The 25,551-nt window shown below is 40.9% G+C and overlaps 1 protein-coding gene across 1 annotated transcript in view; it reads left to right on the top strand.

The window, feature by feature from the left end:
- Positions 1-4,877: 4,877 nt before the first annotated feature.
- The window catches only part of LOC135464893 (cardioacceleratory peptide receptor-like), a gene marked incomplete at its 3' end in the record, with an annotated part of 68,159 nt that continues 47,485 nt past the window's right edge, over positions 4,878-25,551 (top strand). The window contains exons 1-2 of the mRNA XM_064742461.1: positions 4,878-5,006; positions 18,677-18,812. Of these exons, the coding sequence (XP_064598531.1) occupies positions 4,878-5,006; positions 18,677-18,812 (265 nt within the window). The remainder of the gene's footprint in view (positions 5,007-18,676; positions 18,813-25,551) is intronic.

Raw genomic sequence — 25,551 nt, 5'->3', positions numbered from 1 at the left:
CTGGATGTTTATATAAAAAAACCTTTCCGTAAACCATCAGCGTTTGAAAAAAGGGACCTTGAGAGTACCTTGTTCTTCTGTCTAGTTAAAATGAAAACAACATGCACGCCACATCGGCCACAGATGGTTCAGACGGTTGCATTGTTTTCCAAAAAGCACTATTCGCGTTTCTCCTTACTCAAAAGCATAATCCCTTATTGGTGCGGGTGCCTTTTTGTCAACCTTTTCGTCATCCTTTTGAAACAGGATTCTAAGGGCGTAGGAGGCACGGTTTCCCGGTCACCTGTAATCTGCCTCGAAGCTAGTATCTGTACAATAGAGTCTGATTACTCTTGGTATAAGGCCTCCTCCGGCGCCATACGAGAGAGTGAAATTCCATCCATGCCTTTGTGTGAAAAAAAACTTTTTTTTTGCTACACTTCAGGCAATACCAATCCCATTTTAAATCTGATTACACAAAAATAAGAAGTACACCTTACTAAAGACATCGCCAGAGCCACCTTTGTAGATTTATTGAACACCGAACTTATATAAAACAAGAGCGATGTTTAGTGTGTTCTTCCAATATAGAAAATGTCACGGACAATTGGGAAACCCAGGTGGTTTCGTGTACCTCTAGGTGGGCATAGGCATCTGGGTGAGGTAGTAGTGCTAGGATGTAAGGGGCCACCTATTAGAGATACATGTATACCTGCCCTCAAAGGAAGAGGTAAAACAATCTGTCAGGTTAATATTTTCGCTGCAAAACCACGCCGTGGTTCTATCCCATTCCTACTGCAGTCAAATATCAATGTCCCGAGGCGCCTCTGTCGAGAAAGCTAGTTCGGTGCTCTACGCAGGCACGGCCATGGGATGATAAGTACTTGATCGATATAACTCGCAAACGATGGCCACATCGCATTTCTACCTAAAGCACGGGAAAGTCCAATAAACAACATATAGACTAGAGTCGGATTTACGGGAAGTTTGATAGCCTACTAATGGAGGAGCTGACGCCTCGGGTCCAAGCTGGATTGGACATTGAAACACAGAAATATTGCGTTACCAGTTAGTCCACAAATCATCATCGCAAAGGCAAACATCAACAATAGAACACCTGCGCAGCTTGGATCCGAATTACTTCAAATGGGAAGGGTTTCTCATAGCCGTTGAACATTTAAACTTGAAATTCGACATTTCCAATTTACCCGTAGTTCTAATTCAGATAACTACTTAGATGACTACTACTCGTTTACTAGCACTCAACCATGACGAAGAGTCCCTAGGAAGGAGAGTCAAACCAGAGCTGCGATGACAAATGGTCACATGCAATCGATGAAATTCGACCTCTTGTCACTTTTACCTACAAGAAAACTGTACTCATAGCGAATTTAACTTACGTTATTGATGTGTCGTACGACTGTATACGAAATGTACTCTATTGTTGTGTCATATGGCTGTATACGAGTTATACACTATTGTTGTGTCATATGGCTGTATATTTATTTATTTATTTGATTGGTGTTTTAAGCCGTACTCAAGAATATTTCACTTATGGTGGGAGGCAACCGGGCAGAGCAAGGGGGAAAACCACGACCTACTGTTAAACAGGATAACCTGAACGATTTGACTTACTCAAGATTATTTCATTTATACGGTGGCGGCCAGCATTATGGTGAGAGGAAACCGGGCAGAGCCCGGGGGAAACCCACGACCATCCGCAGGTTGCTGGAAGACCTTCCCACGTACGGCCGGAGAGGAAGCCAGCATGAGCTGGACTTGAACTCACAGCGACTGCATTGGTGAGAGATTACTAGATCATCACGCTGCGCTAGCGCGCTAACCAACTGAGGTCATATGGCTGTGTACGAGTTGCACACTATTGTTGTGTCATATGGCTGTATACGAGTTATACACTGTTGTTGTGTCATATGGCTGTATACAAGTTGTACACTATTGTTGTGTCATATGGCTGTATACGAGTTATACACTGTTGTTGTGTCATATGGCTGTATACGAGCCAATCTGTAGCCACAGCACGAACGCACTGCGCCTAATCGATCCACATCTAAAATTTTATTTCCAACGTTAAATCGACTAAGTATGGGCGTTCTATACAGGAATGAATATTGTAAGTGCACTGAACACTCTAGCAGAGATCTGTCACCAACGTAAGAAGCGCCATGGCTCAAACAGAAATAGGTAAACAAAAATGCAGCTATGGTAACTGCAATTTATTCGAGGTCACTCAAAACGAGATTCTCAAAACGCTGTGTTGTCATCACATTTAACATGCAATAACATTAAAACAAAGCAAAGGGATCAGGCCTCGGGGTTGCTTAGTCCACAATGACCACTTGCCAATTATCACATTGTCGCCACTGCTTTGGTTTTTACTCTATATCTCTGCTGTAGGTCTATTATTTTATTTGGGGACCTCCGTGGCCGAGGTTTTTAGCGTGCAAGCGCGGAACAATGGCCCAAGAGCCTCCCAACGCTGTGAGTTCAATTACAGCGCATGCTGGCTTCCTCTCCGGTGGTACGTTGGAAGGTCTTCAGCAACCTACGGATTGCCTTGGATGTCCCGAGGGCTCTGCCAAGATTCCTCTCATCATAATGCCGGCCGCCATCGTCTGAGTGAAATATTCTTCACTATATATATATATATATATATATATATATATATATATGTATATACATATATATATATATATATATATATATACCAATATACCAATATACCAACAAACTGACTAGAGGTCGAATTTCACCGGTTACGTGTGACCATTTGCCCACTTTCATACTGTCGACGCTGTTCCGCTTTTACTTTCTACTCAGTGTAGCCTTATATATCACATCCTTGTCCGCTCCAGACGATTCTCTGTTTGATAGCTACACTCGCCCAACATAAACACAATATGTCAGAATTATTTGGTGCCGTAAGTATATGTTTCTATCAAGGACCCATCTTCTTATAGACAGTTTGAACTGCCCTGGGGTTATACCTCGCTGGCGATCGCGTTAGAAAGTGGCTATTCCGTGAAAGATCTCAGTATCATCCACTTATTAAGGCGTTAAGGGGTAATATCTGATGTCCCGTCGCCTTGCATGGCCGCGGGTAGGAGAAGACAGGGTGGATTCTAGTGGCCAGTCTTGCGTTTCGATGCCACATTAGATCCCCCCCCCCCCACCACTCTTACAGGGAGTTCAGAAGTGTCACGCTGTGAGGTGTATGCCATCCATGTAGTGCGCAATTCCACTACACATCGTAAAGTTTCTTAAAACGGATAAAACTGATACGTGAACAGAGGACTCTTATCTGATAACATGTGCTTACATATATACTGGCAGTAGTTGGGGGTGGGGGGTGGGGGGAATGGGGGGCAATTTTCATTTAATTCAGTTCTTTAAGAAATGTGCTGGACTCTTGAATTTCAGTCCGATATGAACCACAGAGAGCAATTCCTTGGTGAACAATGCTCCTGTGCTTAAAACTTTCTTTCCCCGGGCTGTGCCCGATTTCCTCCCGCCATAAATCTGGCTGCGGTTGTATAAGTGAAATATGCTTGAGTAAGCGAAACACGAATCAAATAAATGAAAATAAATGAATGAATAAAACTGGCTATTACTCTGGAAGCATTGGTGGTGAGAAGCGGTCAGCGGCGCTATGTCGTGCAGAATTACATGAAGTTCGTTGTTGTAAAAAGTCATCCAGTATAACTTGTCAATGGTTTATTCTCAAGTAAGTATATATAAGTAAGTAAATATGGACAAAGCGCCCAGAATCTCTTACACTCTGCTTCATGATTCCGTCATATTCTCGTACTTCATATATTTCCTCAGATCTTTGGTGCTTTGTACTAAACGTCGTGTTTGGTACTGGCCTTGAGATTATTGACCTGGAACGCCCTTACTGGCTGGCGGCTGGTGTACGAATGCTTGTTTCGAGGCATAGAATATGTTTTACCCCGGGCAGTAGATTTCCTCAACCCGTAATATATTGGCTGACCTTTGGTCAGTCGTCTCTACTGATATAAGTCTGAACACATGATGCTAGGTAGCGTGTAATTTTCTACTTTTTAGCATTTGTGTGAACAGTCAGAATAAAACTCTGAGGGTAAATTGTCAAGAATATAAGCGTCATGTCCGACATTCGTATACCATTCGTAGTCCGTAAAAGATGCCATACTTCACCTGTTCCATTTGCCCGCTATCAAAGTGTCGTCGCTGTTCTGGTTTTACTCTGTCTGTAAGTCTGTAAGACTTCTATGACATTACACTTTTAAACAGATCCATCCTCTAAATGGGCAAAATTGTTTAGTGTGAACAAAACTGGTGACTGCTGTGGCCGAGTAATAAGCATGCTAGCGCTGCACAATGACTTATGAGCCTCTCACCAATGCGGTTACCGATAGTGACGTCTTCTCTTGTCGTCCATGGAAAGGTCTCTGGAGGGCCAAGGGATTGCCCCCACTGTAAAGCTGACCGCCGTGGTATGAATAATATTTTCTTGAGCACGGCGTAAAACACCAATCAAATAAATAAATTAATAATAATAAATAATAGAAAAGTGCGTGCAAAGGCAAAACAGAATGGTATCTGCCATTGCAAACTGAACCATTAAAAGCCTTTGGCTTTCTACTCTCTCGCCCCGCCTTCCTATCTCGTGAACTAAGCGCCCATCGTCGATCCATACTTATCCTTTGGATCCCAGCTCAATGCTGTCTCCTCTAGTTCTTCGTCCCTTTAAGATCGGAGTTGTCGCGGATGTAACTACAGAGACAGGCACCCATCGATCGACACTAGGGGAAGCTGCAGCAGTTTTTACAGGGAGACTCTAATCAAATAATCGGGGAGTCCGTAAAGTGAAGGGCTTACTGCCAGAGCTCACATAAAGTATGGATGGCGACGGCTTCAGTTTGGGCCACGCCGCTTATTTGCTCATGGTGGGGAATTTTACGGGGAACCTTACGTCCGCCTTTCTAAATGGATCTACCGGAGGGGAGGATACTTACTACTTCTACCAGGTAAGAAAACCTTCGATCAAAAACAAAGCAAAGCAAAAAAAAAAAAAAAAAAAAAAAACAATTTTCTTTCCGGAATTCCTTTACTTATTTATTATCCTAAGCTGTTCACTGAATCTACTAGACAAGGGTTACAGCAAAATAAGTTTGAAACTCAAACAGACAATTTCTCTTTCAATGGACAAACATTCCGGGTGCGCATATAAAACCGTTTTGTCTGCAACATCATCAAGTTTGTTGAGAAATGACAAATTGCAGTGTCTTATGCTACGTTAAAATCCGTAGGTACTGTTTACCTAGGTGTTGTTAGACCAAACCCAGAAGCCGGATAAGTGCTTTAAGTTCTATTCTGCGCAAAACAAATGATATATAATGCATATCAGATGTTTAGACCTAATTTATTTCATTGCCCTAAATGTTTAATGTCCCAGTCAGGCATTTGTACGTTTTAACTTTACCAGCCATGGAAATTTACGAACGTGCCAAACGAGATGATAATTATAGCTCATAAACTCTGTCAGGAAGACAAATGGTATTTTAGTTTCTTCCAGACAAGATATAAGTAATTCATGTTGTTGAAAATTGTATGGAATTCGGTTAACACGAACTTTAAAAAACGATATTAGCACAAGAACAATACTGGCATTGGAAACTGTGCTCAAACTCTTTTACGAAGTAATGTATATTGTGTATTATGCATCTGGATGTCGGAAACGGGAGCATCGTTCACAGCCACCACACTTCAGGAAGACATGGGCAAGGTGTTCTACACGAACATTTAGAATATGTGTAAACTGCTCTCATGTACCTTCCCACATCCCCCTCCACCATATTTTATCCTTGAAATTTCGCCAAAAGCAGTTTCTGAGTGCTTCTTCTCCCAGACCCATGGGGTCGCGGTTTCGAATCCAGTTGTCGCCTGTCGGTAGGTTTACTTCGGGCATTCCGGTTTCCTCCACCCATAAAACCTTACCGGCGTCGTACAAGTCAAACATTCTTGAATTCAATACGGCGAATAGCACCGTTGAAACCTGGCATAAGACGTTAGAATTCTTTCGGTATTCCTCCACTGACGCTTTGTTAACATAAGGGACAGGTCACATGTCTAACGAACCGTTCTCCAGTCCGCAGGTGCCCTTTACATTTATTTAGCCAAAAAAGGTTGTTGCATTTCAGGTCGTATATCACAGCTAATATGCATCTCTGACTACAGAGACTGTGATATGTTTTCAAAAAACAGAGGAAGCTAGCAGCTGTTACTCTTGAATGAAGCTGGTGTCCAGAATCAAGGAAAGCGGTAAAAAATGCACACAAAACAAAAGAAACGGTGTCAACAATGCGATCTAATTTTCGCTTTAACAATGACGTGAAGAAATCAACACTTATTCGTCAATCTTCGCAGTAAAGAATACGTGAAACACAATACAAAATTACCACAATCCCTAATCTAAAAAAGATTAGAAACATCGATGTCATTTAATATTTAGTGTAGAATAACGCTTTGTACTCAGTGGAAAGGTCTTCGCGCATGCACACAACACCAAAAAGAAATCGTGTCACTAGTGCGATCTATTAAATTATTGTTTGTTTACGAAGTAGTATAGTAATCGAAACAATTCCTGGCTGATGTAGGTAGTGAGCAGTGATCTATCGTTTGTACAACCTCACTGACGTCGATGTATTAAACACAGTTGTGAAACAACAATGCAGTGTTTATGGGTTTACGCCATATTTGCATAATTTGACCTTCTTGTTCGGCTCACTTTTCAGTATGGATTTATCGACAACGTTGTATACTTGTATGGTACACGATTTGGACACTGATTTCATTCCTTCTCTTAGTACATTCCTGGCGTCTCTCCATCATCACTGAAAACTATGGACTGCTACACTTTGCAAAAATCGCTCTTAATTTCGTACTTTAAAGACTTTCTTAGTTTTTTATGGTTTGTGTAGAATGTTGTTTTTGGAATGGTCAGACGGTTATTGGCCCTGAAGGTCCATTTTGGTTGACGTCTTGTGAATGCCTGTTTTGACGTCTAGATTCCGAGAGAATATGAAGACATTGGAATCCCAGTTTTTCGGATTGTCTGAAATCAACATTAGATGGATTTTTCAGCTATAAAGTTTGTTGTTTTCACTGGAAGCTGTTTAACCTTCTGAAATACGTTGTGTTTTTTTCCTTACGGAGATGAAAGTATTGCAGAGATGAAAGAAAGTTGTGTTTCATCATTCTCGCAAACTAAAGAGCGTACTTCCCAATGCGGATGGGATCCAAATAATCCCTGAGCATGCTTCCATATGATTCAAATAGTGTCAGTATGGCTGCAATGGTGTCAGTATGGCTGCAATGGTGTCAGTATGGCTGCAGTGGTGTCAGCACGGCTGCAGTGGTGTCAGTATGGCTGCAATGGTGTCAGTATGGCTGCAATGGTGTCAGTACGGCTGCAGTGGTGTCAGTATGGCAGCAGTGGTGTCAGTATGGCTGCAATGGTGTCAGTATGGCTGTAGTGGTGTCAGTATGGCTGCAATGGTGTCAGTATGGCTGCAATGGCGTCAGTGTGGCTGCAGTGGTGTCAGTATGGCTGCAATGGTGTCAGTATAGCAGCAGTGATGTCAGTATGGCAGCAATGGTGTCAGTATGGCTGCAATGGTGTCAGCACGGCTGCAATGGTGTCAGTATGGCTGCAGTGGTGTCAGTATGGCTGCAATGGTGTCAGTATGGCTGCAATGGTGTCAGTATGGCAGCAGTAGTGTCAGTATGGCAGCAATGGTGTCAGTATGGCTGCAATGGTGTTAGTTGGGCTAAAATAGTTCAGACCGAATGAAGAGAATGCCAACTTTGTTCATTGTTCAGGCAATTTAAAATAAGGTGGACTCCCTACTTCGTGGACTTGACGCATCTAATATTATTCACATGTGTTCTATGTCAAGCTAACTACCTTCTTTTAAAGTTATATAATCTCCGGCCGTACGTGGGAAGGTCTGTCGGCAACCTGCGGATGATCGTGGGTTTCCCCCGGGCTCTGCCCGGTTTCCTCCCACTATAATGCTGGCCGCCGTCGTATAAGTGAAATATTCTTGAGTTCGGGTTAAGACACCAATCAAATAGTTAAATAAATCAAGTAAAATTATATATACATATATCTTTAAGAGACTGTGAGGTTAATTTTAGGAATGAAACTTGTCTTTTTTAGTTGACAGTCACATTTTTGTAGCAATTTAATTACTTTCACAAGTAGACCATACCTGTTGGTAGATCCAGGGTCAATCCTAGTTTAGGTTACAACCAGGTTGTCGTTTCTTATTAAAAGCGGTGATTGCACACTAAAGACACCTTCGTCGTCATATGACTGAAAATTTGTTAAGTACGACGTTATACTCTGAGCTCTCACTTACTCCCTCCATTTGGGTTGGCGGCAAGTGTAGGAAGGTCTGTTTACAACACGGTCCAGCCGATTGCAATTTTTGATTGTAGTGAACACAATAGTAGATAACAATTCGTGTTTGCAAGAGGATGTAAATAGACTTACAATTGTAATCTCCGTAATTTACAATCAACTTACAGTCTTTTTGTGAAAGCGTCCCCTAAACTATAAGTACGTCAACGAAGAAGGCTTGTCGATTCCAATGTATAAGCCAGTGGGATTTTGGACGAAAAATGCAGAAACATCAGACCCATGGCATTCGTCAAACCGATAGTGATGTTCTTCAAATCAGGTTGAGATATCCTCGCGGTCTCATCTGGGTGAAATTTAACCTTGAAATATTGGCGTTTAAGGTCAGGCGGGAAATCTGTTAACTCAGATCATAACCGATGCAGAAATTTTCTCCTCGAGCAATAGCGACCTCCTTAAAACGACATTGGGACCCGCTCAGGCAGTGTGAACTATCCATACCGAGAGCATAAGATGCTTGCTTTTCCATCAACCTTATTATTGACAGGGGGTCCTCCGTGCCCGAGGGGAGTAGCACTTCTCTCATCAATGCGGTAACTGTGAGTTCAGGTCCTGCTCTTGCTGACATCCTCTCAGCTCTTACGTAGGAAGGTCTTCAGCAACCTGCGGATGGTCGTTTTCCTCCCACCGTAATTCTGGCCGCCGCTGCATAAGTAAAATAGTCTTGAGTACGGCGTAAAACAGCAATCAAATGAATAAATAAATGTTAATGACAGAGATCCAGCGACTTATTGATCCAGGACCAAGCTGGTTCAGATTGTTAACCGCTGGTTCGCTGCGACGCGGGTTCGAGCCCAGTCCGCGCTGGTTTCGGCTGCAGTTTTAAGTCAGGAGGTTTGTCACAAACTGTCTAGTTCACGGCATGGTTACTAATTCGCCCATAATCATAATAATACGCAGATCGAGTTTTTTGACTGTTTCCGTAACTATTCGGTAAATGCAAAACCATAACCTACATGTACAATACACGATTTTCTCCAGTGCGAATTTTTCTGATGAAGTCAATTTAAGTGCTTAATATATTGTATAATTATATCAGAACTTATACATGATAATTTAAGCACCACGAATGAATAATTTCTAATGTTAGTACAGCTTTTGGCGAGAACTTTCATCATCTCCGGTTGTCCGGGAATGGTGTTACGACTGTACATTTCCACTAACACTAATAAACGGGAAAGCAAAACTCGAACGTCAGTCATTGGGCTAGCTCACCTTTTTACTGGCTTGAATGGGTGAGAGTTAGGCGAATGATAGACCATTCACTAATACATTATGTCGTGTTTATAGCTAGCGTGTAGCAAAGGCCAAAGTGACGTAAAACGGTCTAAACCAGACTACATCAATATCTGCGTTTAATGCGATCAGGATGCTGTCAACATCCGCGCATGTGCCGCCCATCATGGCTATATGGTCCGCATAGAATCCGCTCCACACCTGATCAATATGCGCGCACAGTATATCGTTAGGATCGGGCAGTACTGTGGCGGCAGCACTTTGGTGGCATAGACTCATTCTGCCAAAAGTATACACAGCATATGTACACACATCTTGTGACGCTACGTCATATGACTGAAAGGTTGCTGTACTGTGAAAGTACGATGTAAAACACTTTAAAAGATGCAGTTGTAACTTCCTCGCCTGGCGTTCAGCATGAAGATGATAGTTCAATGACTGGTTGACCTGCATCAGTACAATGGCTCGGGCGGGACGGCTCACTTGCATTCGGTAAGTCGTCTCAGTGTAGCAGCACTAGATAAAAAAGCGGTGCAAATCCGTCCTGCAACAAGGAGACACATTACATGCACCTTGGTCGTTATATGACTGAAAAATTGTTAAGTACGACGTTAAACCACAAGCACTCACTCACTCTTCCATTGTCTTCTGGTCTTTGGTGACAATTTGGATTCAACCCTTCTGTATGATCTTACATGCAGTTCGCCAAACGCTAGTTGCCTTCTATCAATGTAATATAGGATAATGGTCGGTGGTGTAGTCCAGATTCCTACATTCTTTAAACTGTATGCCATCGAATAAGTGAAATTTGTTTTAATGCGACACTAAGCAGCTATCAAAAAGTTAAAATAAAATAATGACACTGCATCTAGTCACAGTATAAATTTAGTTGGCCAAGCATTTTTTGGTCTGAAAACACAGCTCCCCAAAGCTATGTACTCTGTCGACCTTTCCTGTATAGTAGCAAGTCACACTTCTTCTTGCAAATATGCGCTCGTAAAACACTTACATGTTTTTATTGCATTTCAAATCATTGCAGTGTTACTGCAGTTTGATTAACCCATCGCAGACGTCCATTGCTTTTCGCTCATACCCCTTGTAAACTGAACGATTTCTTTATCATCACCATAGTTAGAGTCATTTGTTTAATTTGATGTTGATGTTCAAATGGCTCTTGAGGGTCCAGAGTTTGTAGCTCCCAGCACAGTGCAAAAGGCGACGTGCAACTTAAATGCATATAGAATCGACAGTGATTAGCTGACAGTAGAGACAGAATATGAAATGGTTAATAGAGAAGGCAATTAGGCTTTGTCAGACATTTAGCGTAATGGTGGATGTAACGCGACACTAAATTCAAAACCTTTTTTTTGTCGGCTACATGTCCATGCATATAAATTTTTTTATGTTTATTATTTTTTTACACCAGCAGTCAATGAAAAATCACGGATTTCGATGATTAATGAAAGTATGATTAAGGATATCCAAATGTGATATTGGTCCGAATAAGTGCAAATCTTGACTTTACTCCGGGCTTGAGCTACTTTTCCAAAGCACAACAGCCAATTCTTTTTATATAAAATTATATTATATATATATAATAATTATAATATATAATAATACAATAAAAGACGCACAGCAGAGAGAGTAAAACCAGGGTATCCGCGACAGTTCGATAGCTGGCAAATGGTCACACGTAAAATACGGCTACTTCTCAATTTACATTTCATTCTAACTGTTCCTATAAATGCGTAAATAGCAGCAAATTACAAGCAACTAGCCCTTTGGCATAAACATAATTAGGTAACAATGCAATGATGTTAGTTGCAAGTAATAAGAATATAATTAAGACTTGTAAGTCAATTTTCATTCGAAACTTTAGCCAAGTGAAACCCAATGGATTTACCTATAAGGCGCTTTAGTAACTCCTTATTGTCCTCGCTTTATATGTATGTTATTCATGAGCTCTGTTATGTATGATCTGTATTTGTAGGGGGCTGTAGCATAGCTGGCCTAGTATTTAAGGAAATTATTTCCATTCTATCGTGTATTATTACCTTTGTACCGCAGTTGGTCCTGGGCGTAACACTCCCCTTGGCCATTTACACATGAAAACAGCGAGGACTTAAGAATTGCATTCTCTGTGGGGAAAGCGGAAATAATTTCTAGACAAATTTGGACAAATTTTCCAGACTTCCACGCTGATTGGATAAACCCTGCCGAAAGTTGAATATCAGGGACGTGAATGGCTTATCATGTCAGTATAATCATAGGCTAGGTATAGAGACATATCTGCTGTGATCTCAAGTCTGGCTCATTTTGTCTTCCTGTCCGATCGTATATACGTGACAAGGCTTCTCATCAAACTGTGGGTGGTCGTGGGTTGTTCCAGCCTGTTTCCTCTCAACATAATGCTGGCCGCCTTCATATAAGTGAAATATTCTTGAGTACGACGTTAAACACAGATCAAATAAATAAATATAGACATGTCACCGTCAGCTCAGGTCCATCTCATTTTGTCTTTTGTCCTAACCGCTTCGGTGGTCTATTGGTTAGGGTATAATTAAGACAACCTACAGAGTAAAACCAGCGCAGCGACGACAGTGTGATAGCTGGCAAATGGTCACACGTGACCGCCTCGAAGTCGGGAGATCCAGGATCAAACCCGGGTGGGGTAATACCAAAGACTTTAAAAATGGTAATTGTTTCTGCCTCGCTTGGCGCTCAGCACTGAGACGTTAGAGCAAGGAAACATGACTGGTCGACCCGATGTCAATATAATGTGACTGGATGAGGTGTCATGTTTGGTGTCATCGGCATGATATTTCAGTGGCGGCAGCACTTTGGCGACATGGACTCGACTTCCCATAAAAAAGACACAATATATGTACACACAACTAATGTCTCCTCGTCGTAATTTGACTGAAAAATCATAAGTACGACGCTAAACCTCAAGCATTCATTCATTCAGTTTGTCTTTTTTCCAGGTTGTACATGCTAAGGTCTGTATGCACCCTGCAGGTGATCGTAGGTTTACCCCCGCCAAAATACTGCACATCATCAAATAATTAAAATATTTTTGTGTACACAAATAGAAACATGTCGAGGAGCCGGTGATGATTAAATTGGTTGTCTTTCAATAGCTATGGTACACAAGGTGCGCATTCAAACTCAGGATTGGGTAGGGAATTTAGTGTCTGTTTTATAGTTGCTTAACACCAAAAGTGAACATGTAAATTCTGTGGCTCTCGCTGATCGTGGGATCTTGGTGACAGTAATCGGTGGATAACGTTCATATGGCAGTTTGCGCCCTCTAGTGTTTGTTGAATGTCACTTGTCTTTCAAAATTATGATTTGCGTTTCATTTACGTCATACGTCGGAATGTTCGCCAATAACTTTTGTCAAGTGTAGAGGGGGCCTCCCTAGCCAAGGGGGTTAGCACGTCAGCGCTGTGTCCAGGAGCCTTTCATCAATGCGGTCGCGGTGTGTTCGCGTACAGCTCCTGGTGAATAAATCTCCGCTCGTTCGTGGGAAGATCTGTAAGGAACCTGCGGATGGTTGTGGGTTTCCCCTGGGCTCTGCCCGGTCCACCCAATCATAATGCTTTGCCGTCGTCGTACAAGTGAAATATTTGATGACTAGTGGAGGTGGTTTACAGTGCTAGATAGCTAGTGGGTTTACAGTGTCATGGGGAGTGCTAAATAGCTGCAGGATTTACAGTGCCATGGGAAGTGTTAAATAGCTGCAGGGTTTACAGTATCACGGGAAGTGTTAAATAGCTGCAGGATTTACAGTGTCATGGGAAGTGTTAAATAGCTGCGGGGTTTACAGTATCACGGGAAGTGTTAAATAGCTGCAGGGTTTACAGTGTCATGGGGAGTGCTAAATAGCTGCAGGATTTACAGTGTCATGGGAAGTGTTAAATAGCTGCAGGGTTTACAGTATCACGGGAAGTGTTAAATAGCTGTAGGGTTTACAGTGTCACGGGAGGTGTTAAAGAGCTGCAGGGTTTACAGTATCACGGGAAGTGTTAAATAGCTGCAGGGTTTACAGTGTCACGGGAAGTGTTAAATAGCTGCAGGGTTTACAGTGTCACGGGAAGTGTTAAAGAGCTGCAGGGTTTACAGTGTCATGGGAAGTGTTAAATAGCTGCAGGGTTTACAGTGTCACGGGAAGTGTTAAAGAGCTGCAGGGTTTACAGTGTCACGGGAAGTGTTAAATAGCTGCAGGGTTTACAGTGTCACGGGAAGTGTTAAATAGCTGCAGGGTTTACAGTGTCACGGGAAGTGTTAAATAGCTGCAGGGTTTACAGTGTCACGGGAAGTGTTAAAGAGCTGCAGGGTTTACAGTGTCACGGGAAGTGTTAAAGAGCTGCAGGGTTTACAGTGTCACGGGAAGTGTTAAATAGCTGCAGGGTTTACAGTGTCACGGGAAGTGTTAAATAGCTGCAGGGTTTACAGTGTCACGGGAAGTGTTAAAGAGCTGCAGGGTTTACAGTGTCACGGGAAGTGTTAAATAGCTGCAGGGTTTACAGTGTCACGGGAAGTGTTAAAGAGCTGCAGGGTTAACAGTGTCACGGGAAGTGTTAAAGAGCTGCAGGGTTTACAGTGTCACGGGAAGTGTTAAAGAGCTGCAGGGTTTACACTGGTATAATAATAATGAACAAATTTATTTGTAATATTATTTATGTTCTTTCATCTGCTTAACAGTCTACAATGCACATTTGTGTGTATCGTCATTTTGTTTGTCACCATTATATTGGGTCGTCTTTACATTTGATTTGTTTTATTTTTCTGTTTGTACTTTCCTTTTCGGGTTTTTTATGAAAAGTAAGTAGAAACCGTATTTCCGACACCACTGTTATTTATTTATTTGATTAGTGTTAAACGCCATATATAGCCAAGGAAACGTTTTTGTTGTAATACGATCGTGCACTGTTTTATAGTTGGAGAAAACCAGAGTGTTCGGATTAAACCACGAACCTCTCACAAGCTACTGAAAAACTTTGACGTACCATACATGCATATCTTACTGGAGGAAGACAAGTGGTCATCAACAAATCTTAGACTGCCCAAAAGGCCCGCATATTGTCTCCAAGGCCCCACAAACAGTATTTATTTATTTATTTGATTGGTGTTTTACGACGTACTCAAGAATATTTCACTTATACAACGGCGACCAGCATTATGGTGGGAGGAAACCGGCAGAGCCCTGGGCAAATCCAGGACCTGGCGTTGGTTGCTCCCAGACATTCCCATGTACGAACCCATAAACAGTAAGAGCCGGGTTGTGTTGAACCGCGGCCAGCCAGTTCTGTCGAACGCCCAAGACGTCATATGCTTGTTGTTTCGGCTGTTGCATTTGTGTCTTTCATAGCCTCTTTTCACAATGTCAAAAGGCATGTGTATGTATTACAATATGGAGGCATATACTATATTACCTGTAAACACCCCCTCCCTCCCCCCCCCCCCCCCCCACACACACCCAAAATCGCCATCATGTCAGTTCATTTACATATGAAAATGTCACATTATAAATCCAGGCGTCAAAACACACATTGGTATAGCAGCTGTCACATTATAAATCCAGGCGTCAAAACACACATTGGTAGACCAACTGTCACATCATAAATCCAGGCGTCAAAACATACATTAGTAGACCAACTGTCACATTATAAATCCAGGCGTCAAAACATACATTAGTAGACCAACTGTCACATTATAAATCCAGGCGTCAAAACATACATTAGTTTACCAACTGTCACATTATAAATCCAGGCGTCAAACATACATTAGTAAACTAACTGTCACATTATAAATCCAGGCGTCCAAATATACATTAGTATACCAACTGTCACATTATAAATCCGGGCGTCAAAACACACATTAGTATACCAACTGTCACATTGTAAATCAAAGAAAAGAAGCAAGTTATGTTCTAGGCGGACGAGTGAAATCAGCATTCAAATCGTGTACCAACACAGAATATCAGTTATCGATAACAGAATGTATGTGAAGACGCAAGAAATGGTATAGGCCGAATGAATGAAATCAGTGTCTATATCGTGTACCGTGCTAGTTCATAACTTTTCGTCTTTCAAAATATGTATTTCATTTGAGCTTTGATTTCAACTGTGTGAAGTACATAAATTTCAACATGGTGATCTAATTGAACACGATAAATACATTATCAAAAACTGAATCCTCACCAAACAAACATTAACACATTTGCCATTACAGAATGAACATTTCCTTCATCAAAACGTTTGCTACTTCATTAGAGATCCCCGTCTCAAGCCCCGGGAGACAACTGCCCTGAGAGTAGAAATTCGGCCGTGATGTGGTCATATTAAAGTATTACTTGCGTATTGATGTTTGTATCTTTAGTATTGGCCAGAGAGCTCTGCATTGTCGAGCAGGAAAGATTATTGACGCGAAGTACAACTAATGAATAAATGAATAATAAACAAATATAAACTCCTCCAGTGCGACAGGTCCTGGTTTCTAACAGAGTCGTCGGGCATACTCCTTGTTTTCCAGTGGTTTGAGGCGCCTATGCTGTAGGCTTCTTACGCTATAAGATAATGACGGATATTTCTCCATCGTAACATAAATGTGAAGGTTCAACACCTGTACAATTGAAACCTACGTGTTAAAGTGGCAAAGAATCCATTCTGGTTGGGTGGTGTGAGAGATATGCCTTGCCTAAGCCCTAATTTTTGGTATGGTACATTTATTCAAGCGTGACCAAGCATGCAGGATTTAACACAGAAACCCTACCCTCCACTGTCAGCCAATCAGCGTCGATTCTGTATCTCTCCAACATACTTTAATTTTTTGGTTGATATTTTAAGAGAGTTAAATGTTACCAAATACTTGAGTTCTTATTGGGATTTATGAAACATACACATGTGTTTTAACTACCGTAAGAACTTTTTACTCTATAAACACAGCTCTTAATTAGCTCTTGTTACCCACGAGGAGAAGATAATTTCAACCCTGTCCACACAGTTGTCGCCTGTAGGTGCATGTACAAAGGATGATGTCAAAATGTACTCTACCACTGCAATACAGCCCACAAACCTAAAGAAATAAAACATTTGAATGGATATAATTCCATTTTAAAAACCGTATAAATATGAATAAATGCACATTTAGATATGTCTGGCTGTGTTTGCTTCAGTTTTAAGATCTTTTTTTTCCCTTTCAACGATCATTAAGACTTCCAACCTACTGTAACTACAGCCCATTCAGGTCAGTCGTTTATACTATCGGATCAAATTGCCAGTGACAAGGTACCCTTCATACGGATGGCATTTGACGTCGTTTGTTGACATAAACCGCCTCTTAACGCCTCAAATACAAACTTGCAAGAAGATATGAACATAGTGTTGTCTCCATATAAACCACCAAAGAACTAAAAAAGTGTATGTACAAAAATAGGATGGAATCATGCACAGAGAAGCAGTCAACAGTTTTCATTGATGTTGGAAAGACGCACGATATGTTCTAGGCGACTGAGTAAAATCGCTATTCAAACCGTGTGCCATGCTAGAATATAAGTTGTCTCAGTTGCGTTTGATTGCAACTGTTCATGTATTCAACGTGTCTCAACACGATGAGTAAACAGCCCCTAGCCATTAGTTAGCGGAATTAGATACAACCATTGATTAAGCAGTGATTCTAAACACCCTGTGCGGAATCCAAGTACACGCCGGAATCAGGAGCCAAAGATACATTAGTCAAATATTATCAACTTAATTATTTCACTTGATTCACTTGTAGCTAACCATACCATACCATCGGGGTTGCCCTCTAATCAATTCTTTTTGACATATGTGTATTCCTCTAGTCTATAGTCTATATTTTCTATAAGAGAGAGTGATTGGTGAAACTTGAATCTCAGTCTGTGTTACCGCGTAGATCACTTTCTGCGGTGCTCTTTGGCCCCTGTTAAGCAGAACCCGGCTGTTCTTCACCCCTGCCAATCAATCAGGGACATTAGCACTTAAATTACCATAATAAGGAGGAAAACTTGGCAAATGACCATTTCAGTGGGACTAGAAAATGCGAAAGTCAATGATCGCCTGCTTTTCAACGTGTAGTTTGGTGAATGGGTTTTTGTACCAACACGGCGGTGCATGGTGATAAAGGTTTAAAAGAGCGGTAGTTCATAGGATAACAATGTAGGAAGACGGTGATTCATGGGGATAACAGTCTAGGAGAACGGTGGTTCATGGGGATAACAGTCTAGGAGAACGGTGGTTCATGAGGATCACAGTGTAGGAGAACGTCGGTTCATGCGGATAACAGTGTAGGAGAACGGCGGTTCATAGATAACATTGTAGGAGAACGGTTGTGCATAGGCATAACAGTGTGGGAAAAACGGTGGTGCATGCGGATAAATACGGTGAAACAAGGTCTCACATTTACATTACATTAGATTACCTCAATGTCCACGCAAATACATACAGTAGCAAAGCACAGGCTCGTTAGCATCATGGGTCGAGCTGATCAGAAATTAGAAATGCAGTGATGTTAACTGTCATTTATTAGGCGACACTGTTCTCGCATGTCTTCTATGTATGTATGTCGTTGTTGTATTTCTGTTGTCATGGATATTTATTAAGCGTTAATGATGCATCTCGAATCCGGTAATATTCTTGGAAATTAAGCTTTGAGTTTCAATACAAAGACATTTCTCTGCTCCAATATATCTGACCATGAGCGTATAAGTGAAAAAGATTCTTAAGTATGGCGTTAAACACCAATCAAATAAATAAATACATAAAATAAATAAACAAATATATCTACATGTGCCAAGGATATATGAGACACAAAATATCGTCATCACTGAACATACATCAGTCTGATCCTCATACAAATCGTTCAAACGCGTATTAACCTTTCAACTCATATCACAAATATCTCCCTTTCCCTTACATTCTACATTATCACAATGCCTTTGTTGTATCGTTGTAGACAGAACAAGTGACCTTCCTCTGCATTCTCCTCGCTCTCATTGTTTGCGGGAACTCCGCGGTCCTGGTGGCCATCTTGAAATCCAAGAGGAGATCATCCCGCATGAACTTTTTCATCATCAATCTGGCGATTGCAGGTAAGGCTCTTGTAGTTTTCGTATGACAAGTAAACAAACCGCTAAGTTAGCCATTATGGGCTGTGGTCTACCCTGACAACGCATATATTTCCTTTTAGCTTTTTATTGTAAGCTTTGGAACAACAGAGGAATTTCAAGTCCGAACTCTTCTGTGGTTTAAGGTAAATCAGTCCTATTGTATCATGACGTGACCGGAGGCACAAATAACATCGCAGGACTTCAGTAAGTCCTTAAGCTGACAAAAGTTCAGCTCGTCAATTTTCTTCATCGTTCGCTTAAAAGTAAACAACTTTTTGAGAAACATTTTTTAGACACCCATGCCATAATAAATGCGATAATTGTCTAACATTTTGACAGGTCACGTGATACTTTAGGTCGTCTTTACCTTGAGCAATGAAAGAGTTCGAGGTCGAAACTCCCATATTGTTTCCTTTTCAGCTGTGTATATCTGTCCATCAGTTATAGATTATATTTGCATTCCAGGGTATCGTTATCTGTGATAACATTTTTAAGGTAGAATACTCAGACATCAGACGTCAAAATCAGATATCTTTTCCAGCAGAAATCATGACAGAGACTGTACCATGGAGTTAAATAGTCCCTGGCCGGCAAATGGTCACATAGCAGTGCTTGGTAACAACAGACGGTCGCCGACGCTTCTGGGGCTCTTTTTTCTTGGCTTAAGTTCGTTAAAGACCACTTGTCTTGAAGCAGTAGGGCGTGCTAGCCTGAAAGTCACACGTGGTAAAGTTTGGCAATGCCTTGCCAGTGACCAGTGGTTTACCCCGGACACTTCGGCTTCTTCCACATTTAAACTGACTGGGATGTTGTAAGTACAAATTAAGCATTAGCAGCCAGTAAAGAAGCAAATAGATAGTGTAGTGCCACTTTGTGACAAGTGATAAATTCTTAACTCTGGCGTTGAACAAAAATGAATCAACGACTTATGAAATGCTCGCGCTCGATTGTGTCAGACTACATTAGAGATGAATAATCGACTTAAGTCAGTCTTCGATAATCCAATTTCTGACAGCTTTTATAAAAAAAACTACATCTGTGTCTGTTCACAGTTTATTAGGCGGAATGTATCTGGCATCTCAAATTGCTCCGCGTGTTTGAAACGCTGATACCAAATGACAGTACGCTTATGCAAATGTACAACATTTCAAGGATGTGAAAATACAGTATATCATCGAAAGACAAAACAATCAAACAAAGACAATAACGATCAATGAACCCAGACAAAGGTCGCCTACAAATTAAACAAATAACACGGTGTACGTCAACAAACCAAGACATACTTACAAATCGATTTGTATTTTATATTGGACATCTCTTAAAGGCTCCGACAACCTGCGGATGGTCGTGGATTGCCCCTGTCTTTGCCCGTTTTCCTCCCAACATAATACTAGCTGCCGTCGTACAAGTGAAATATTCCTGAGTTCGGCGTAAAACACCAATCAAATAAATAAATAAATAAATAAATAACCAAATGACGTATTACGCTTCGAAGAAAATCACGTATAGCTTCAGGAAACCAGTGAATGAAAGACAATGATTTATCTCCCCTTTCTAGCATATAACCACAACAACACCTTATTGCCACTCGACGATATGGTTTATGTGAAAGACGGGAATATCAATAACATTAGGGCAGAAAAGCAGAAATACCCAGACTAAATTTTTTTTTAGGTCAGGCCAGAGACGATAAGTTTGCATTTTCATAACGAAAGAGTTTAATCTCATACCCCTGTAAAGTATTTTTTATAGGCACCCCTGCTTTCATAATACTTAGGCCTTGGTGGCAATGTGACGGGGATTACCTGTTGGGGATTTGAACCATCAATCTCTGAGTTTCGGGTACATGCCTTTGCCTCTAGGAAATTTTCTCCAGCCATGATGTAGATAGCGCTTATATATCACCCTTTTACAGTAAGGAGCGGTTGGCAGTGTTCGCTTGTGTGGTCTCGCACGACGATCATTATGACATGTTACACGTGTTAAAGTTAGCCAGTAAATAGTCAACGGCCGATGGTTTTCTCCGGATTCTTGAGTGACTTCTAACCATACAAATGGCCACCATGGCATAAGTGACAATTCTTGAGTTCGACAACAAAGAATAATCCATTAAAATAAATAAAAAAACAAGTGGTAAAGAAACCCCATTGTCTTTGGCAAATGCTATTCTGTCGTTGTCCGCATTCGAGATACTAGTACTCCGTTCATCACTCCGTAGTGTATGCCCAGATTCACGTACATTTAGATCTAATATGTATTAATTTATTTATTTGATTGACGTTTTACGCCGTACTCGAATATTTCACTGATACGACGACGGTCATCATTATGCGGAGACAAAACTGGGCTCGAAACTCACGACCATCCACAGGTTGCTGGAGGACCGTCCGTACGACCGGAGAGGAATCCAGGAAGAGCTCAATCCGACCGCATTGGTGATAGGCTCTTGCGTCATTGCGCCGCATTGGCGTTCTAACCACCTTTTGGGAGACTTAATATGAGTAAATTCACCAGGGTATTTCATTTTATGCCTTCTTTATAGTCATCACTCTTATTTTATGAAAGTGACATATTTCTTTCTTTTGTGACCTCCTTATATAATATAAAACTCTTTCATACTTGTTTCCAAATAAAAATGGAAAACAGTGCCTTTCAGATGGGCGGTTTTTCTAATTCTAATTTATTGACTCAGTGAAACGTAAAGTCTGTTCTGACACCCGCTTGAATCAGCCGACAACCAAAAAAAAAAAAAAAAGAAAGGAAAGGGACGTTAAAGGCTGATAACCCTAGCAGCCCGTTTAAAAACCAACAAATGTCTTTAATTTTTCAACCCAAAAAACAATTACACCAAGAAAATCTTGTTCTTTTGCAACGGACAGAAATAAAGAAAAAACAAAAGATCCGGCACCACTTATCGTTGGTGCCAGGAAACTAACGAGTCTCATATAGATCTAATATCGATTACATATCGATCTTTAAAGTGTTCTTCTACTTCAAGATGAATGAGTTCAGCTCTGTGTTATGTAAGGCCCAGGCCTGTTATTGGATTTACTTAATGTCACGTGATCTGCTTTTGTCATGAACTGATTAAAGAAATAGCCATGAACACGTCCTTGCCTCTCGGCTGGATTCCTCTCCGGTCGTATGTGGGAAGGTCTTGCGGATAGTCGTGGCTTTCCCACCTTAATGCTGACGCCGTCATTAGGGAAATATTCTTGGGTACAACGTAAATCACCAATCAGATATCTAAATAAATAAATTTATGCTTGTATGACGAGGATGGGTGTGGATGCGGGTGGGGACATGAGCGCACCATTAAAATGCTAATCTTGCAATAAGGCAGTGGTAAGATTCCAACCCTTTCATGTTATCACTGGAAATATGTTTTTGAAATCCCACGAAGAGCCACATGGTTTTCTGAATATAGGGGTAACAGATTGTGCAAAAGTCTGTCACTTTATTACGGCTTTCTACGTCTAACATCAGTTATGAGCCGATATCGGTAATCAAGTCATCTGTCATTCTCTCCATCCTAAAGACGACTGCAAAAAAACAAGAGAAAAGTGACAGGCCTTTCTGACATTTTCTGACAAAATCGAGTGGATATTGCAGGATTTCCACCCAAGTCGAATACGGCTTACTAGACTAGGAATCGACCGCAAACCGTAAATCATGACAACGGACTTGACTTTGGAGCCTGTGAGACGCACGTAGTCTTGTTTGGCTAAGTCTCACCACGTGTGTTCTCCCGTTGAACTAGTCAGTCAGCATCCATCAATAAAATTGTTTTCGGTTTTGGTTAGAATCATGCTGTACATACTCTACATAAAGAGAATGCATGTGCATAAAATATTGTTAGAGACAAAGAGTGAAATGGATTGTTTGTGTCAGGCTTTGAGTCTTTGTGTTTTCTGACATCATTTCCTGCCTCATCACTGTGACACCAGTGACCCCCTTTTCAAGATTTCTACACAAAATTTACTAGTGGTGGCAGTGATATAAAGAGAGCAACGCATGCCATACAGGGAGCATGTGTCACGACTGGAAAGTGACGAGAATGTGATGTCAGAAAACACAAAGACTCAAAGCCTGTCTCAACGTTCATTTCTAATAAATGCTATTGTCAAATACAATGACATCACAGCATTTTCAAGTAATTGTAGACCAGTGACATCAAATAAATTGCAATTAGCATGACTATATTTTGTTACCTAATTCTGCATAAGCCATGGTGATAGGGGGGCGTGTAATTTGCTACTAATTATACATCTACATGAACAGTCAGAATAAAACCCTGACCTAGACAAATCGACTAGAGGCTGTATTTCACTGGTTATGTGTGACCATTTGCCAGCGATCACACTTCTCACTATGCTGTATGTCTTCATTACATTTATGCACACCCAGTCCTCTTGTGTAAATTATCCACAACATTAATCTAACCAACACCTGAAACAATTTTTATAGATGGATGCTGATTAAATGGTTCCGCGAGAGGATACATGTGGCGAGGCTAAGTCTTAACAAGCCTTTGGGGGTTTCACTGGCTCCAAACGTCCGGGCTTGTTTAGATTTATTTATTTATTTGATTGGTGGTTTACTCAAGAATATTTCTCTTATACGTCAGCGGCCAGCATTATGGTGAAGGGAAACCGGGCAGAACCCGGGGAAACCAATGACAGTCCGCAGGTTTGCTTGTTTAGAGGTGACAGTGATGTGAAGCGAGGGTAGAGAGCGAACCATCAGGAGGGTGATTGGACTGGCTGCATCAACAAATAGCTTCACATATCGCGTAGTACAAGCACCGAATTCTTTCCAGATACTGGATGTAATAATATTGCCTCAGACTTTATACTAAAATGTCAGTGTAAAATTGTCTAACTCTACTCATCATTAAATAATATGCCTCTAAGCCAGTATACTAATGATCAAAGCGCTTCAGATGACCTAGCAGACATGAAACTTCTGCGGTTTTATAACAGGTAAACTGTGGCCTTTGAGAACAGGGTGCCTTCGGCGGTCCGTGGGTTAATCAGCCTGTGGAATTAAACATTTAAAAGTATCTAACGCTGGATTCTGACTGGTGGAACTTTGCGTCACTAAGCTGCCACAGTCCGATCCTATTTTGTTGATGATGGTGTGTTGTAGTTCAAACACGGTGGGGTTATCTAACATATTTGTCAACAGCCTCATCAGAAGTTATATTCGTGTGATTCGTGCAAGACACATTATCGGCAAAAATACTGTTATCCGCACCCCTTTTATGAGGCCTTGATGGATTCAGTACTTATTAATATTTAAAATCTTATAATATCACAAGCAGATTATTTCAGGCAATCAGCTATCTGTCAGACACATGGTATGTGTCTGTCTAGGGAGCACTCAAGTCTAGTTGTGTGATGGTACCAACGGTTTAAACTTACGTTGTCAATCCTTTGACCAATGCGGTGTCGAGTTCGAATCAGCTTTCGTTGCTTTGTAATCGCAATCGCCTTTTTTAAGATAAGGTGTTTGTCAGTTAAGGGCAGCTGTTGTCAACTCCATTTTTCTTGGCCCATAATCCTGTCAGCCTTCCTATATCAGCAAAATATTATTGAGTACGGTTTTGAAAACCAAGTGAGCAAACCAAATAAATGTGTGTGGAATAGTTAAATAGTGTTACCTTCGCGTTTTGTTGCTTGTTCTTCAATTCATATCAGAATTCCTGTCTTTCCATGATCCTCGCTCTATGAAAAATCAGTCTGCAATGAAAAGCCAATTCGTATGTTGACATTTTTATTCAAATCATATGTCATTGGTGGCACATTGTTAATCTATACTGACCGTTAATAAAAGATTTTTGACGAACTGATTTAAGCAAAGCTAATATAGACAGTGTGATTATCAGTATCGGGTCATACACCATAACGCTGTACGCCGTAGTATCAGTGAAATATTCTTACATTTCAGTGAAAAACATCAATCAAATAATAAATACATAAATATATCCATCTGACTACATTATCTCGTTTTGTGTTGTAGTCCTTCGTAACACCGCACTTGTACCTATATTGAAAGAAAGTATTTAGGTGTAACTTTTGTTTCTATTATTTGTATGCCTCCTCTGGATTGTTTCACTTTTAACTTATGGTATAAGGAGTTTTGTTGCTTTTATTTATTTTAAGTTTTTTTTCGTTTAGGAAACCGGCTTCCTGGTAAGTGAAAAACGAAAAACTCTACTTAACTTAAGGTACATCACCATCATTGGCAACATCGAGATTATAAAACAGATACCTTTCATATAAAAAGGTGGATTTGATAATGCAATTGCTGCAACTGCCCTTTTTCATTTTTAATCATAACCTTGAGGAACTAACTAGGATCAGTCCTCGTGTGAGCGTATGGCAGATAATTTTTGTACGTGTTAAATGGATGATTTAGCTGGCATGCCTGGCGAAGTAAATACTCAATGTCGTATACATGGCCACGAGGAACCTTATCCACAGAAATTTTGACTGCTTGTCTACGTAAACAGGCATTATATAAAGTATGACATTTCTGTTAGTGTATCGCTATATCCGGTGAAATGCTAATGGTTCGAGGAGTACAAACAGCTCCCTGAGTTCCATCCTGATCGTCGGTCTTGTGGTGTTTTTTTTTCCATAAAATTGCAGGAGGTAATTTAGTGCAGTTAACATCGCCGCAAGTTTCTGTAATGATGCTTACACCAGGTGGCATGTAA

The sequence above is a fragment of the Liolophura sinensis genome, chromosome 4 (genome assembly GCF_032854445.1).
Source record: "Liolophura sinensis isolate JHLJ2023 chromosome 4, CUHK_Ljap_v2, whole genome shotgun sequence".
In the NCBI taxonomy this organism is placed as follows: domain Eukaryota; kingdom Metazoa; phylum Mollusca; class Polyplacophora; order Chitonida; family Chitonidae; genus Liolophura; species Liolophura sinensis.
The sequence above is the reverse complement of the archived record's forward strand: the minus strand, read 5'-3'. Positions and strand labels throughout refer to the sequence as shown.